The sequence below is a fragment of the Rissa tridactyla genome, chromosome 3 (assembly GCF_028500815.1).
Source record: "Rissa tridactyla isolate bRisTri1 chromosome 3, bRisTri1.patW.cur.20221130, whole genome shotgun sequence".
Classification (NCBI taxonomy): domain Eukaryota; kingdom Metazoa; phylum Chordata; class Aves; order Charadriiformes; family Laridae; genus Rissa; species Rissa tridactyla.
This window is the reverse complement of record NC_071468.1, coordinates 125,434,521-125,448,986: the sequence shown is the minus strand read 5'-3', so window position 1 is coordinate 125,448,986 and position 14,466 is coordinate 125,434,521. Positions and strand designations below refer to the sequence as shown.

Genomic DNA, 14,466 nt, shown 5'->3' with positions numbered 1-14,466 from the left:
TAGATGTTCTGAGCCATCCCATGAAGATCCTGTTCTCTCCACTGACTATAAAGCCACAGATTCAGACTTACTTATTTCCCTGAGGAGAAGGACTTGGGGGTGTTGGTGGGTGAGAAGCTCCACAGGAGCCGGCACCGTGCGCTGGCAGCCCAGAAACCCCCCGCAGCCTGGGCTGCATCCCCAGCAGCGTGGGCAGCAGGGCGAGGGGGGGATTCTGCCCCTCTGCTGCGCTCGGGGGAGACCCCCCTGCAGTGCTGCCTCCAGCGCTGGGGCCTCGGCACAGGAGAGACACGGAGCTGTTGGAGCGGGGCCAGAGGAGGCCCCGGAGATGCTGGGAGGGCTGGAGCCCCTCTGCTGGGAGGACAGGCTGAGAGAGCTGGGGGGGTTCAGCCTGGAGAAGAGAAGGCTCCGCGGAGACCTTCCAGCCCCTGCCAGTCCCTCAAGGGGCTCCAGGAAAGCTGGGGAGGGACTCTGGAGCAGGGAGGGGAGCCATGGGACGAGGGGGAAGGGTTTTATACTGGAAGAGGGGAGATTTAGATGAGATCACTGTGAAGAAATTCTTTGGTGTGAGGGGGGTGAGCCCCTGGCCCAGGTTGCCCAGAGAAGCTGTGGCTGCCCCATCCCTGGAGGGGTTCAAGGCCAGGTTGGATGGGGCTTGGAGCAACCTGGTCTGGTGGGAGGTGTCCCTGCCCAGGGCAGGGGGTTGGAACTAGATGACCTTTAAGGTCCCTTCCCACCCAAGACATTCTGTTATTCTATGATGCTATTTGGCAGCAGCTGGATAGAACAGTGCCCCAGCACCCCCAGGACAGACGTTCCCAGTCCCACATCACTTCTCTCATATAGGCACCACTGGGTTTGCAGCTTTGTGATTTACCATGAGGCAGACTTACCGTAAGACTCTGTTATCTGCAAGAAAGCCAGAAGCCAACTCAGAATACCAGCTGGAGCCCAAGGGCCAACACAGTTTGAGGACTTATTTCTTTAGTCAGCCTTGCAGTGCCGGTTCTTCCTGGTAAGGAACAGGATACACCTCCATGGCAGGCTACGCTCATACCGTACTGGTTGCAACTGCACAGAGTCACATCCTTTTTATCAGATTAACTGGGACCAGAAGCTGCAGTGGGCTGACCATGACAAAGTATTATATGAAGAAATTCAAACCTACGTCAAGAGGAGGATGCCATACTGATGAGCCTTTCGGTGCTGCCCAATTCAGACCGTACAGGTCAGCATTCCCACTGTCACCGGAAAGATAGCATTGGACATAGAAGCAGAGCTCAAGTTCATGACAAAGTTAAGAAGTGATTGGACAAAAAGGGGAAAAAAAAAAAACGTGTTTGCAGTTAGGTGGACCGAAGCCTACATAGGTAGATGCTGCACGGGTTTAAGCAAAGGTCATGCTCAGAAAGACTTTTTAAGAAATATCCTGGCTGAAGTCTTTTTCCCCATTAGGGAATCACTGTACAAAATCTAAAATTAACTAACGATTTGCACAAAGAGGAAAAATTTCAAGGCTACCATAATCACATTCAAAATAAGGAAAAAAAAAAAAAAAGGAGAAAACCCAGATCTCAGGTTACCGCCTAACGCGGTACCCATGATATAAACCAAGTAAAATATCGTCAGTATTCCCCACGTAGCACGGCCTCTGTTGATGGAAGTAGTGAGGGGAAAGGGCTGAATCCGCATGTACAAAGAGAAATAAATTCAACCTTGAACATCTATTCCAAGTGTCATTGACCATCTCAAAACAGCACTGCAGTGACACAGTTCAACAGCTAAACACAAGCAGCACAAAAAGCAAAAGGTCTGATTCATCTTGATCCCAATTTTCTCACCTCTAGAATATTTAGGAAGTGCAACTTGAATAACTCCCACATACCTCCATTTACTAAGCATTCCACATGAATTTCATGTTAAAAATATAAACCTTTATTTATGTGCCGGAAAAAAAACCCACAAATTGTTAGGGCAGGTTTTGTCACATTGCTCGATGTGCGTGCTTGCAGGGCAGCACACCGACTTCAGAGTCACTTCAGTTTTGCATGCACTTAAAATTACTTGTCCACACGGTCTGCGTCATAAATAAGTTTCCCCAATCTGTAGAGCAAAGGACAGGCTACTTGAAGAGCAATTTTAGGTCCAATAAAATTAGCTAGACACCTACAGCAGAAAAAGTATGGAATAACAACATCCTGAACCACCTGATGTACACACAAGCACAGCACTAATTTGAACAATGAACCTGCAAACACCACCCTTCTTCCATAATGGGCTGTGTCCTTCTGCGCTCACAACCGGGGCACTGGAGCAAAAGAAAAGCAACTTTTTTTTTTCCTAACTTGTTCGCGATTTTACCTTGATAAAATCCACTTGGAAAGAGCAGCATAGCACTTTTTGTCTGGTCTTTGAATGACAAGAAAAAAAAAAAAAAAACAAAAAAACAAAAACCAAAGAAAACCAGCTGTTTGCTGCCCTCCAGAGGAAAACAAAACGAAATTACAGCTTTGAAATACGAAGAAGCGAGGCAAGGGCTAGTCCTACTCAGTTTTAAAACCACTTTCTTTAGTAGATGATAATGGTACCAAGGAAAATCATCTGCACTGAATGATGACAAGGTATGACAATAAAACTGTCCGTAGGGATGCTCACCTAGTTTTAACAGCTCCAAAACGTCAAATCCCTCTTCAAATTTTTCTTCTCACTTTTATACTGCAAAACGCACTGAAACGTTATGTATTTAACGTTCCAAAGCACACACAAATAAATCAGCCTCTGATTTTCAGTTCATCAACTGTAAAATGAGACGAGGAGCATCTCCCTGTCACACCGAAATACTGCAAGGGTAACTGTGTTCGATGCTGGAAGGGGCCGGGAGCTCCTGAGCCCTGACGCTTTCGGGGGTGAGTCATCCCCTACAGGAGCTGACGTCTGGCCTCCCTCCAAGCCAGGATCAGCTCCCCTTCCCGGCCAAAGGAAATAAATCCCATGGCAATGGGATTCGTCACAACTCCAAATCAAGGTGATGAGGCATAAAAGGTAGAAGTCCAGATGGAATGCCAAGAAATTAGAAGCAGCTTAGCATTTCCTACACGAGAAAATAGATAAACCACCGCTCTATCTTCTGCTGGTGCTATGCTGCAAGTTGAGCTACAAACATTCTGTGCCTAAACACATATTTGGATAAACATTGCTTTTCAAAAAAGAAAAAAAAAGTCTGAATTTTTATCTTCAGTATTTTCTGGTTTTACATCAGTTAAAGAACACTTCTAAATAATTAAATTAAAGAAAACCAAGACACTTACCTGACGGCCTCTGCTACGTTGTTGGAAGTGTGACCTGATAAGGCATCGTGAAGGTTTCTGATGAAATAATCTCTGTACTCTTCAGGCAGGGCCATGAACGTTCCACCCATCACAATGAACTCTACTTTATCCACGCTGTGGCCCAGCTGCTTCAGCTGTAAAATTAAAAGTATCAGGGGAAAATTACCAATCAGGGACTTATCTAAAAGACTTCTCCAAAGCCCCTGACATTCTTACACTGCATTTCCTTCTTTAGTTGTCTTCCCTTTTACGAATGACAAACCATTAATACTTTCATACGCATTTCTTATAATCCCCCCCCCCCGCAAAAAAAATCAAAAAATTATTTTTCTACTACAAGAACACAGGACAGATATTGAGCCCAGCGTAACAGGTTTTCTCGACAAAGCAGAATTATTTGAGGCTAGCATCTTGCTGACGGGAGTTACACGGGTTCCAGTTTGAAGCTAGCTTAGATACGGCCAGTAGGAAAAGTTTCCTCACATTTGCTTCAATCTAACTAACTTTCCTTAAAAACTTGAGGGAGAAAAGGACTACACTGAATCCATGGAGAATTTTCCAATGGATTTGGATATGAACAGGAAACCAGTCAGAGCAGAACAGGACTGAGAAACTCTTCAGGTCTAATTCTCCAGCGGAGACCTCAAAAAAATCATTTTGGTAGAAAAGACGCTATTTCAGTACTAAATTCTCCATGGAAGTAATTATCAAGAACTAGCGGCTGCCACAAAAGTTCAGTACAATTTTGTTATAATGGGGTCTCCTATCAGTAATCAGGTTATTGTTCAGAACAGATGACATGAGAGGTTCAAAACTTGTCATTTATCTAACAGATATGACTGTTAGACAATTAAAAGGTCTAAAAATAATTCTTCTACAGGGATCAAGTCAGGCTAATGTAGAATAATAGAATCATGAAACGCTGAGGCTAGAAGGGACCTCTGGAGATCACCTAGTCCAACCTCTCTTCTCAAAGCCGCATCGGCTGCAGCAGTTTGTTCGGTGCTGTGTCCAGACAGGCTTTGAGCATCTCACAGGATGGAGATGGCGCAAACCTCTCTGGGTAGCCCGGTCCAGCGCTCGATCGCTCTCACAATTAAAAACTGTTTCCTGATGTTCAAATGGAATTTCTGATGTTTCAGTTTGTGCCAGTTCTGTCACCGGGTACTGCTGAGAAGAGCCTGGCTCCACCTTGTTAGTGTCTCCGTCTTCCTAGCATCTCGCAGCAGGTATTTATACACACTGGTAACATTCCCCCAGACTTCTCTTTCCCAGCCTAAGCAGTCTTGGGTCTCTCTGCATCTCCAGAGATGCTCCAGTCCCTTCATCATCTTAGTGGCCCTTTGATAGACTTGCTCCAGGATGTTCATGTCTGTCTTCTTCTGGAGCACAGAACAGCTCTCCAGACGGGGCCTCACCACTGCTGAGGCCAGAGGAATAGAATCACAGAATGGTTTGGGTTGGAAGGGACCTTAAAGATCATCTAGTTCCAACCCCCTGCCCTGGGCAGGGACACCTCCCACCAGCCCAGGTTGCTCCAAGCCCCGTCCAGCCTGGCCTTTAACCCCTCCAGGGATGGGACAGCCACAAGGGAAGGATCCCCTTCCTTGACCTGCTGGCAACACTCCCCCAAATGCAGCCCAGGAGGCTGCTGGCCTTCTTTGCCTCAAGGCCACAATGCTGCTCATGGTCAACTTGGTGTCCACCAAGATGCCCAGATCTTTTTCTGTCAAGCTGCTGTCCAGCTGGTCAACCCCCCAGCACGTACCGGTGCCTGGGGTGGTTCCTCCCCAGCAGCAGGACTTGGCATTCCCCTTTGTTGAACTTCAAGAGGTTCCTGCCATCCTATTTCTCCAGCCTTGTCCAGGTCTCTCAGGTTGTATCATTAGAGACTGGTCTCCAGCTGGACTTAATGCTTTCAGCCCTTTCAGCTCACCAGTTCAGGGAATTAAAAGCATTATCATTATTTTCATCACAACCACAATGCATTCCCCTTTCACTGTAAAAATTTACCTGTTCCACTCTATGTCTTGTCTGGAGATAGGGGTCATATCTAGCCCGAATGGCCCTCATGGACGTTGGCTAAAAAACACGGAGAGATCCATTTTGTAAACTTTTTTTTTTTAAAAAATCACAGTGAAAAAGAACAAAAGACAACTTTTAGCACTGAAATGCTTCAAATTCTTTAAATCCTAATGGACCCTATAGTCTTCAAACTTACAACCAGAGAATCCATCCAATTGTAAATTTGGATTTGGCTCCTTTTTTATCTGTAGATGGTAATAAGATATAAAGAAAATGACACAGTTTTTGAAAGTTTTAGTGCATTATGGCAGGATGGATAAGGAATCTCTGTCATGAGTCTCAAAAAACACTGTAAAAAAACCCCACAAACAAAATGTTTTTCAAAATACAAGCTTTTCTGTCCTGTTCATTTCAGTTTTAATTCACTTGGACAACAGTTATCCAAGCAGTGTCCTCTAGAACTCATTTTAAACGTCAAATATTCTTTCATCTAAACGTATTCTTTCAACTGAAATCCCTAATAACTTACTTTTTATATTACTAGCTGATGTAAGCCTATTAACAATACTCTAAGGTAAGGTTTTCAAGTATCTTGTGTATCCTGGATTCATCTGGTGTTTCATATCTGTTACATTAAAAGCTCTAAAGGATGAGGACTCTTTAAATCACGCGTAACCACCACATGCTGTTAGTACGAAACAAATGAACACAACATATCCAAAACAACATGAATTATAAACTAATATAAACATATAGAGGATTTTCCTACTTTGCACTAATGGGACAAGTTTCAAGCCACTGAAAAACAAATAACAGACAAAATCCATACTAAAAGGAGGCTGCATCACCGTTTACCAAACTAATCCCATTTGTATTTGACTACTTTATATCTATATAGCTACCTACAATAGCCATGAGTTGTTCTGTGAAAACCAGTCACAATAATTTAGTCACACCAAGATCCTTTGCTATCAAACTTTCAGCAGACAAGAGGATACTGCCATTTTGCTTGTATATATATATTTAGCAAGATACCACCGCAGATACAGACATATCGGGGCATAGATGTAATTTCAGAGGCACTAACAGCTGAAAAATGGGCTTTTTTCCAAAGCTTGACCTTTGTTAATTGACTGGGTCCTGCGGGCTGGACAGGACTGAAAACAGGTCCAGTTAGGGCAGGACACTCAGGGCTGTGTCCAGTCAGTGTCTGACTACGTTTAACGACAGAGATTCCAAAACCTCTCTAGATCCCTACTCAAGTGTTTGACAACTGACATGTTAAAATATTCTTTTCTTACACTGAGGCATGATTTTCCACATTCCAGCTCATCTTTGTTGCCTCTCATCCTTCCGCTGGGCAGCTCTGAGGAGTCTGGCTCTGCTTTCTCTGTTCCTTTCCCTTAAACCCACATTGAGCCTCAAGTAAAACTGTATGTTTCTGCGAGACTGTTTAGTTAGGAACACTTTGACGCAGATTGATAACTGCTGCTGTAGGAATCACAGCTAGCATTCATTTCAATAAAGTGCACGCAGCAGTGTCCCATGGGAGACAGCAATGTCACCTTCAACTGCTCTTATTCCCTCATTGCTTTCCACAGCCGGAGATTCCGATTAACGGCTGTTCCCCCACCAGCAAGTCATGGGGTACAGCCACGATGCTCGCTCCTGCTCTACAGCGTATTACGCGTATAACAGCACAACAGCAGCAAGGTGAGGAGAAAGAAACAACTGCTACAATAATTGAGAAGAATTTCTAGTCCTGTAGTTGAGCTGCTTTAGATCTTGGAAGTTTATGAAGTCTGGTTTTGTTTTTTATTCTTGCAACACAGGCGAATTTGTAGAAATACTTGGCAGCCTAAGCCAAGCTTATGGAGAGTGCAGGCAATGCGTTATGGCAGAGCGAAATAATACCTCATATCCAGTGTAAGACTGTGTTGAATATTCAAAATCAGAATCGGGGCCACCTGGGCAGTATCTGCAAACAAAAAAAGACAGAAAACAGGCATCAAACTCATACAATTGAAACAACTTAATCTGTCTGCCTGAGGTACGGGTACACAGGAGGGTGCAGGCTGAGCAGACACTGCTCTAACTACCCCATCTCTCATCAGAAACGCAGGGGAACACAAATTCGAGACAGCCCGACCACGGCAACACGCCAACTGCTCTTGGGAGCTCTCCTATAGGCAAAAACGAACCCACAAAAGGAAGGCCTTATTAGCTCAAACACTACGGTACCTTCTTGCCGCAATACAGCCCCCAGACTAAAGCCAGCTCACGACTGGTTAGCTCAGAGCATGGGATGAGTGAATAAATACCCGTGCTCCTGCATCACTCGATGTAAAAACAGGTACAGACCCAAACACACGTGCTGGAGAGAGTGATTCTGTGATATCCAGTAACACTGTGAGGAACTGAGCCTATGTATGTTTACAAACACAATACAGTGCAGAACAGTTGTTTCATCTAATTTTAATGAGAATGGGATGTCAAAAAGCAGTTCAGGCCTGCCAAATGACTACATCCACGTGAAACAACTTGATAAGACTTACTAGAAGCAGAATGTACTGTGAAGGTATTTCTGGAACACGGCGTTATCTTAGGGAGCTGCCATATAGTTTTGGAGCAGTCATTACAGACAGATTATCAGATTTTAAAAAGTAACTTTACAACCATAAAAAATTTAAATATTTCAAATATTCAAAAACATCATCTTGTTTGATATAAAGTGTCATTTTTGCCTGGCATGGAAAGACATAAAATAGAGATATCATCCTGTTACACAATCTACATTTCTTTTCCAGAAATTTATAGAATTTCAATATCTTCATGGTAAGAACGCTCATTTACATTTGTTTTCTGAATTTAGGAACATGCTATTTAATGAATACAGCATTCTAAGACAATTTCAAAAAAATACAGTCCATCCGCTCCAGATAACTGTGTGGCAGTTTAGTATTAAATGACAGTTTCTACATCTAGAGGCTCTTATTCCGTGACCCAGCAAGACAGACTTGCAGCTTCACAGCGTGCCTGCTAGCCAGGAGAGACGTGGTACACGGTAGGTAGCAATTAAACGGAATATAAATTTATTCTGAAGGGTCCTTAGCTTTCTTTTGAGGCCTGTGGGATTAATGACCAACCTACAGCCATTCTGTGCTCAAAGATGACCTGAGACAGGAGGGTTGACAACCCCTTCGGCGTCAGCTGCAGGTGCCGAGCACCTCCAACAGACGAGGTAACAGAGCAGCCAGCGTATCGTTACTCACGGTGCAGATCTCAAACACACAAAGAGAATGCCATCTCTATCAAATCAGACACATTCGGTTCACAGTATAATTGATTAGTTTCTTCACTGCCTGCACTGCAAACTCAACCCAAGTCATCTGTCACCATTAGAAAATTAATTACCAAATTACCGCGGCCAAATTAATTTGCTGGTAAAAGTTGTGCGATCCAATTGAAGACATTTCATATACGTAATTACCTGGAACATCTCAAAGAGAATAGCTGCTCATGCGAAAACAAGAACGCTCTCTGGTAGGCAGCTGGTAGTGAAACACACTGATGTTTCAGGGGTGACATGGCAGGAAAGAGAAGCTATATCTTGAAATACATGAACTGACACGGTTGGGAAAAAATACAGATGAGATTTCAGGTGCACAGACTCTTAAATCCAACAGAGGTAATATACTTCAAGGTAAAGCCTGATTGGGTTTCTCAATTCAAATAAAACTCAGAAGCTATTCCCTTAACGCCACAAGCTTTTGGCAGCTGGAGGCCCTCCCCTCCATCTGCGCTCCCATTTGCTTCCAGAGCCGGGCAGAGCCAGACAGTCACACCGAGCGAGCCTGTGCAGATGCCACCTGCACCTCCCCAGGTGGGTCTCACTTCAGCAGTTTTCAAACTTTTCAGATTGAACCCTGTTTCTTTTCTGTAATAGTCTTCTCCAATCTGCTTAGGTACCCAGTCGTATGTGCAACACACCTGCACACCCTAATACAGTAATAACATAGCTTACGTTTATCATTAATATACTCTCCTGGTTACTACATTCACAAAAGCATATATCTACTAAAGGTAAGCAGGCTTTGGCCCACAGAAAAAAACAAAACCAAAAAAGGCATCCTCCTTGAAGAAAAACTGAAAACAAGTAGTTTTTTTTTTTTAAATGTAATGTGCAGGTATCAGCAATCTGTAACTTTGCGCTTGTGCGGAAAGGAAGCCTGTCCCCAATACGATGTTACTGCAATACTAGATTTATACGGAAATACTGGGAAACAGTTCTCTTAGGTCATGTAAGCTGTCATACTTACACACATATGTTGCCTGTAAAGTTAATATGTGGACACCTGTGTGGTTTACACATCACAGCCACGACGGCAATCTGTAAGAAGCAAAGATACAGAGGACAAAAATTACAGTAATTGCTTCTCAAGTTACTAAAATAAAGTGCATCTTGGAAGGCTATGTATACACGTGCATCTGCGAGAGACTATTTAAAGATGTTTTCCGCTTAGTCTGCCACCTAGAGTATCTGTGCCTTAACTCTTGAAGGAGATAACAAATATATCAAGAAATAGGAATCCTGTTGTTTAGTATCTTCACAATCCAGAATAAATTGGCAGCATGTTATGAAGAACCAGGTGTCTTATACCAAATCTGATTAACCACCCCGCTGAAAAGATGCAGACTGACATTCAGGTATTTACTAGGACCAGTTAACATCCATCTAAACCAGTGCAAGGGTAAGCGTGTGCCACCAGGCATACCAAACACCATCTGGAAGATGAAAATCAGGGAAAGATGAAGAGAAACAAAAAGATAGAAGCCAAAGATAATAAAAACAGCTTCCCCCCTCCCCCTAACTGAGCAAAGCCATTTTTTCCCCAGACTGAGATCTCAGACAGCTTTTCACACACTAAATGCAAGCACAGTGTAAGATGCTATCTTCTCTTTTAAAACGGACCAGAGGGGAGAAGAGACAGACACACTAAGATTTTCTAGTGTCTGCTAATTTGGGGGATCCAATTTGGAATAACTCATTTCCAGTTTTCAGAAACCCTGGCTGCAGTAAGAGTTTAATGAAATAGTCTACAGGCAGAAAGAAGAAATTAAAGAAATGAAGGGTTTTTTAGGGGTGGGGTTTTTTGTGGGTTTGTTTGACTTTTTTTCTTTTTTCGGTTTTCTTTGTGGCTTTTTTTTTTTTTTTAGCTATAAAAATTGAACCCTTCCTGAGATTTTGGTAGGGAAGCTTTAAAACACACAGCTGAATGTTAGCTGTACCTCTATTCCTGCTTTCAGCCTGAACTACCTTTCCAAGAAACAAGTTCAATGCTAACATTTTACCTTTGTTCACTGCAAGGGCCCGCAGATTAAGCTGCACTGTCTCTACAGCGACTAAAAAGCAAGACATGCTGCTCTGAAACAAAATCTCCAGATCTCCTCTTTCTCTTCTCCCAAATGCTTCAAAAGCAATAGCCCTGTGGGCACAACATCACAGGAAAGGCAACCTGGAAGCTGGCAGTGCAGCCAGCGCATCTATATTAAAGCTTCTGGACAGTCAATATCCCGGTCTTTGAAAACAATTAAACACAATTTATGGATGAGAGCGGGGAAGGATGGTGGTGGATGGAAAGGACAATGTATGTGCTTACCCCGCTCGCAGTTCTTATAGGCTTGGCCTTCAGCTTGGGTACCAGCACCTTGCGGTACTGTGGTGGAACAGCAGCGATGACGTCGACCAAACGTGGCTGCGCTGAAAGTCCATACTTCGCCGACGTCTTGGTTTTCAGCCTGAAAACAGAAATATCTCAAATTAACAACTCCATTCTGACTTGCACACCCAAGTTAAACAGCAGTGCTATTGTGTCACTGTTGGGGTACATGGAGATTGAGGTAGATTCTCCCAGTTTGCCTTTCCAGGTAAATTGTTAAATAAACATACAGTAATTCCTTGCAACAACTGCACTGCGTATTAACATACAGGAAATAAATTCCAAAAACAGCTGATATGCAACAACTGCCAATGCTTTCAGTTTCCGTATATTTTTCTTCTAAATACGGTTTTATCAAAACATAGTGAAAGCTGCCCACAGACTCTGGCTTATCAGTTTTCAGCGATTTAATTATTTTCATAAGCCTTCCATGCAATTAACCCCTCATACACACACTTTCTTCACTTCTAAGACATTGCTAAGAAAATTTAATTTAAACTTTATCCCTAAATTAATCTTTCTCTTCCCTGATGGAACTGACTTCGGGACTACTGAAAGATGAACACAGGTAGAAACACAAAAAGGCAATGACAAGTTTCTTACAAGTTTTTCACTAAGACAACCCATTTTGTACTCTGAGTGTTGCCAACGAAGTACCAAGGCATGACTTCAAATCACCACACAATTCACAAATCTTGGTGGTATTTTTTAATCAGATAACGGTAAGAGAAATTACAATAGCCTGCGAAAATAAAACATTTTAAAATAAAGCCTGCACGTAAGAGATTGTACAGGACACGTTCATCACTGGTGGACCAGGTCTTCAGCGTCATCCTAGAGTGACTTGTGACTTACTTGTTCAGATTCACATCTTTCCCCTGCTCATGAGCCTCAATTAATTGCTTTATGATGTCAGCTATCGTCATCATCATCAGCTCTGCATGGCTGAGGTCTCCTGAAACGAGAACAATAAACCACGTGTATAGCCAGTGCTTTCTAACAGCTTGTGACAACCAAGGTGCATCTGCTCTGCAGTTCATTTTTAGTATTTCCTACAATTGTAGCCTACAGAGGGAATTTTGCCACTGTGTATCACTCTTGATTTGCAGCATTTCCCACACAAATGACATCACTGGTTTTCTTTTACTTCTAGGACAAACTCCACCTTCTTATATCAGATGAATCTGCACAGCAGCTAGAAATATAAAGTCATTGGAAGTTAAAGACAATTAGGAGACTAGTCTGATGCTACCTGTACACTTGGCAAGGAAAAGAACGTGTTCTGAGGATGGTGGGGCAAGCCAAATGAAGAGGGCAGCTCTGTGAAGTCCCCTCCATTACGGAGAGGGTACGCTGCATCGGGCAGCGTATCAGTGCCTTAAAGCTTCTCCATCGCACCTCACAGACCCACCCCATGCTGCAACAAGGGTCCACACTGTATAAACTATACACATTCCTTACATTTCTTCCATATCAGCCTTGGGAGAAGAAGGGCATTGCTATTAAGAGATTCATGACACTTCCTAACAACAATGGGCATTTATTTCACCTCGTGCAGCTCTGTCTACACCAGCAAGTGTTGGGACAGTAAAATACGTGCGCCAAACTTGACAGAAAACCCACCAGCAGGGACGCAGCCAGATGCACAACCGCTCCCAACAAGTTTTTGTTCCTGCCAGCTGTGCTGAAATCCGGCAGCATTTACACCCATAAGCACCGCAGCGACGCTCCCATACAGTCTCTCTCTGAAAGTAGTTTTGTGGGCCAGACCAGGCCGCTGCTAGCCCCGTGCTGCTCTGTATCATCTTTGCTGCCCCATATCCTTTCCCCTGTTTTTTTTTTTTTTAACCTTTTGCCGTGAGGGAAAAGCCCAGCAACACCCGGACTGCCCTGTCCCCAGCACCCTCTGTGTCTGACAGTCAGGAGCAAGGCAAACTCCTGAGCACCCACATGGGTGCAAAGACTCTGCCTCCCAGTGACAGCGCCCCATTCAACAGCAGGGAGGGGAAACGGGTGGCTCAGGGAGGGGTGCCGAGGGGTGCAAGGTCCGGGCTGGACCTTCACCCGCCTCCGAAAGAACACGGAGAGGGGAGAGCAAGGTCTTGCCCCACGTTCCCACTCCACACACAGGCACAGCGACAGGGGAGGTGGTAAAGCCCTGCCACCCCACAGCTCCCACCCCCACAGCGCCGGGGGAAGCAGGAGGAGAAGCCCCGTCCCCACAGACCCCCCCCGCCATACCCAAACACAGGGTAAAGTGTGCCTCCTCGCCCCCCACCTTACATACACACAAGGCCGGGGAAGGCGGCAAAGCCCTGCCGCGCTGCCCCCAGCGCCTGGGAGAGGGGCAGGGCCCACCCTGCTGCCATCCCCCGCGCAGTGCGATCCCCCCACACCCCAATACCTTTCCTCTTCTGCCTCATGCTGGCGGCAGCCCCTCGGCCTCCCCCCTCACGGGCCAGGCCGGCGCCTCCTGCCGTGAAGTAACACCGCGCCTCGCCGTCGTGAAAGCGCCGCACCTCCAGCTGCGCTGCCGTAAAGCACCACCTTCCCCTCAGGACCCACCCCTCCCGCCGCCGGCCTTCGGGCCCTGCGCCCCTTCAGCGCTAGGTGGTAGCAAAGCATCGACACGAGGAGGGGAAAACAAGGTGGATTTTCCTCACAAAAGGCTAAAAGTCCCTCCCCGGGGGGTGCTGGGAGAGCTGCGGGATCCTGGGGAGCACAAAGCGGGAGCTGGGGGGCGGTGGAAGGGGACGGGGGCGTTGAGCGGCTCCCTGTGGGGACGCTGAGGGAAAGGGCTGGTTCAGCTGGCAGAGGAAGGGCTTTAGGGGGCCCTGACAGCAGCCCCCAGTACCTCCAAGGAGGTTATGTCTTCGCAGTGGTGTGTGGTGGGAGGACGGGAGGTAATGGGTGTAAGTTTTAAGGAGAGCGGTTCAAACTGGGTGTAAGGAGGAACTTTTTCCATCACCAGGCCTGCTAAGCGTCCGAGTGAGTTGCCCAAAGCAGTTGTGACATCTTCTTTGGAGGATTTGAACACCCAGATGGATAAAGCCCTGAGCAACCTGTGCTGATCCCAGAGTTGACCCTGCTTAGTGCAGGAGGTTGGACCAGAGACTTTCTGGCGTCCCTTCCGGCCCTAAGTCTTCTGTGGTCCTATAAAATAGGCTCAAGATCCTTCCATGAATCTCCAGTGACTTCTAGAGCCCACATGAGCTTCAACATCTACAGCCTCTCCAGGCAGGGAGTTCATGGCTGAATTACATCTCGCTCACTGCACCATCCTCTGCTATCAATGTCGTGGTTTTGGCCGGGTTGGCCGATCAGAACGACAGATGGCCCCCCCTGCCCAGTGTCTAAAGAGAGGAGAGGAAGAGATAAAGAGATTTACGAGC

The 14,466-nt window shown here is 45.4% G+C and overlaps 1 protein-coding gene across 1 annotated transcript in view; it reads right to left on the bottom strand.

Moving 5' to 3' along the window:
* Positions 1–13,583, bottom strand: part of ELP3 (elongator acetyltransferase complex subunit 3) — a 100,960-nt gene extending 87,377 nt beyond the window's left edge. The window contains exons 1-7 of the mRNA XM_054194709.1: positions 13,479–13,583; positions 11,930–12,029; positions 11,015–11,153; positions 9,674–9,744; positions 7,269–7,332; positions 5,343–5,411; positions 3,309–3,463 (exon numbers count right to left, since the gene is read on the bottom strand). Of these exons, the coding sequence (XP_054050684.1) occupies positions 3,309–3,463; positions 5,343–5,411; positions 7,269–7,332; positions 9,674–9,744; positions 11,015–11,153; positions 11,930–12,029; positions 13,479–13,497 (617 nt within the window). The 5' untranslated portion in view covers positions 13,498–13,583. The remainder of the gene's footprint in view (positions 1–3,308; positions 3,464–5,342; positions 5,412–7,268; positions 7,333–9,673; positions 9,745–11,014; positions 11,154–11,929; positions 12,030–13,478) is intronic.
* Positions 13,584–14,466: the final 883 nt, after the last annotated feature.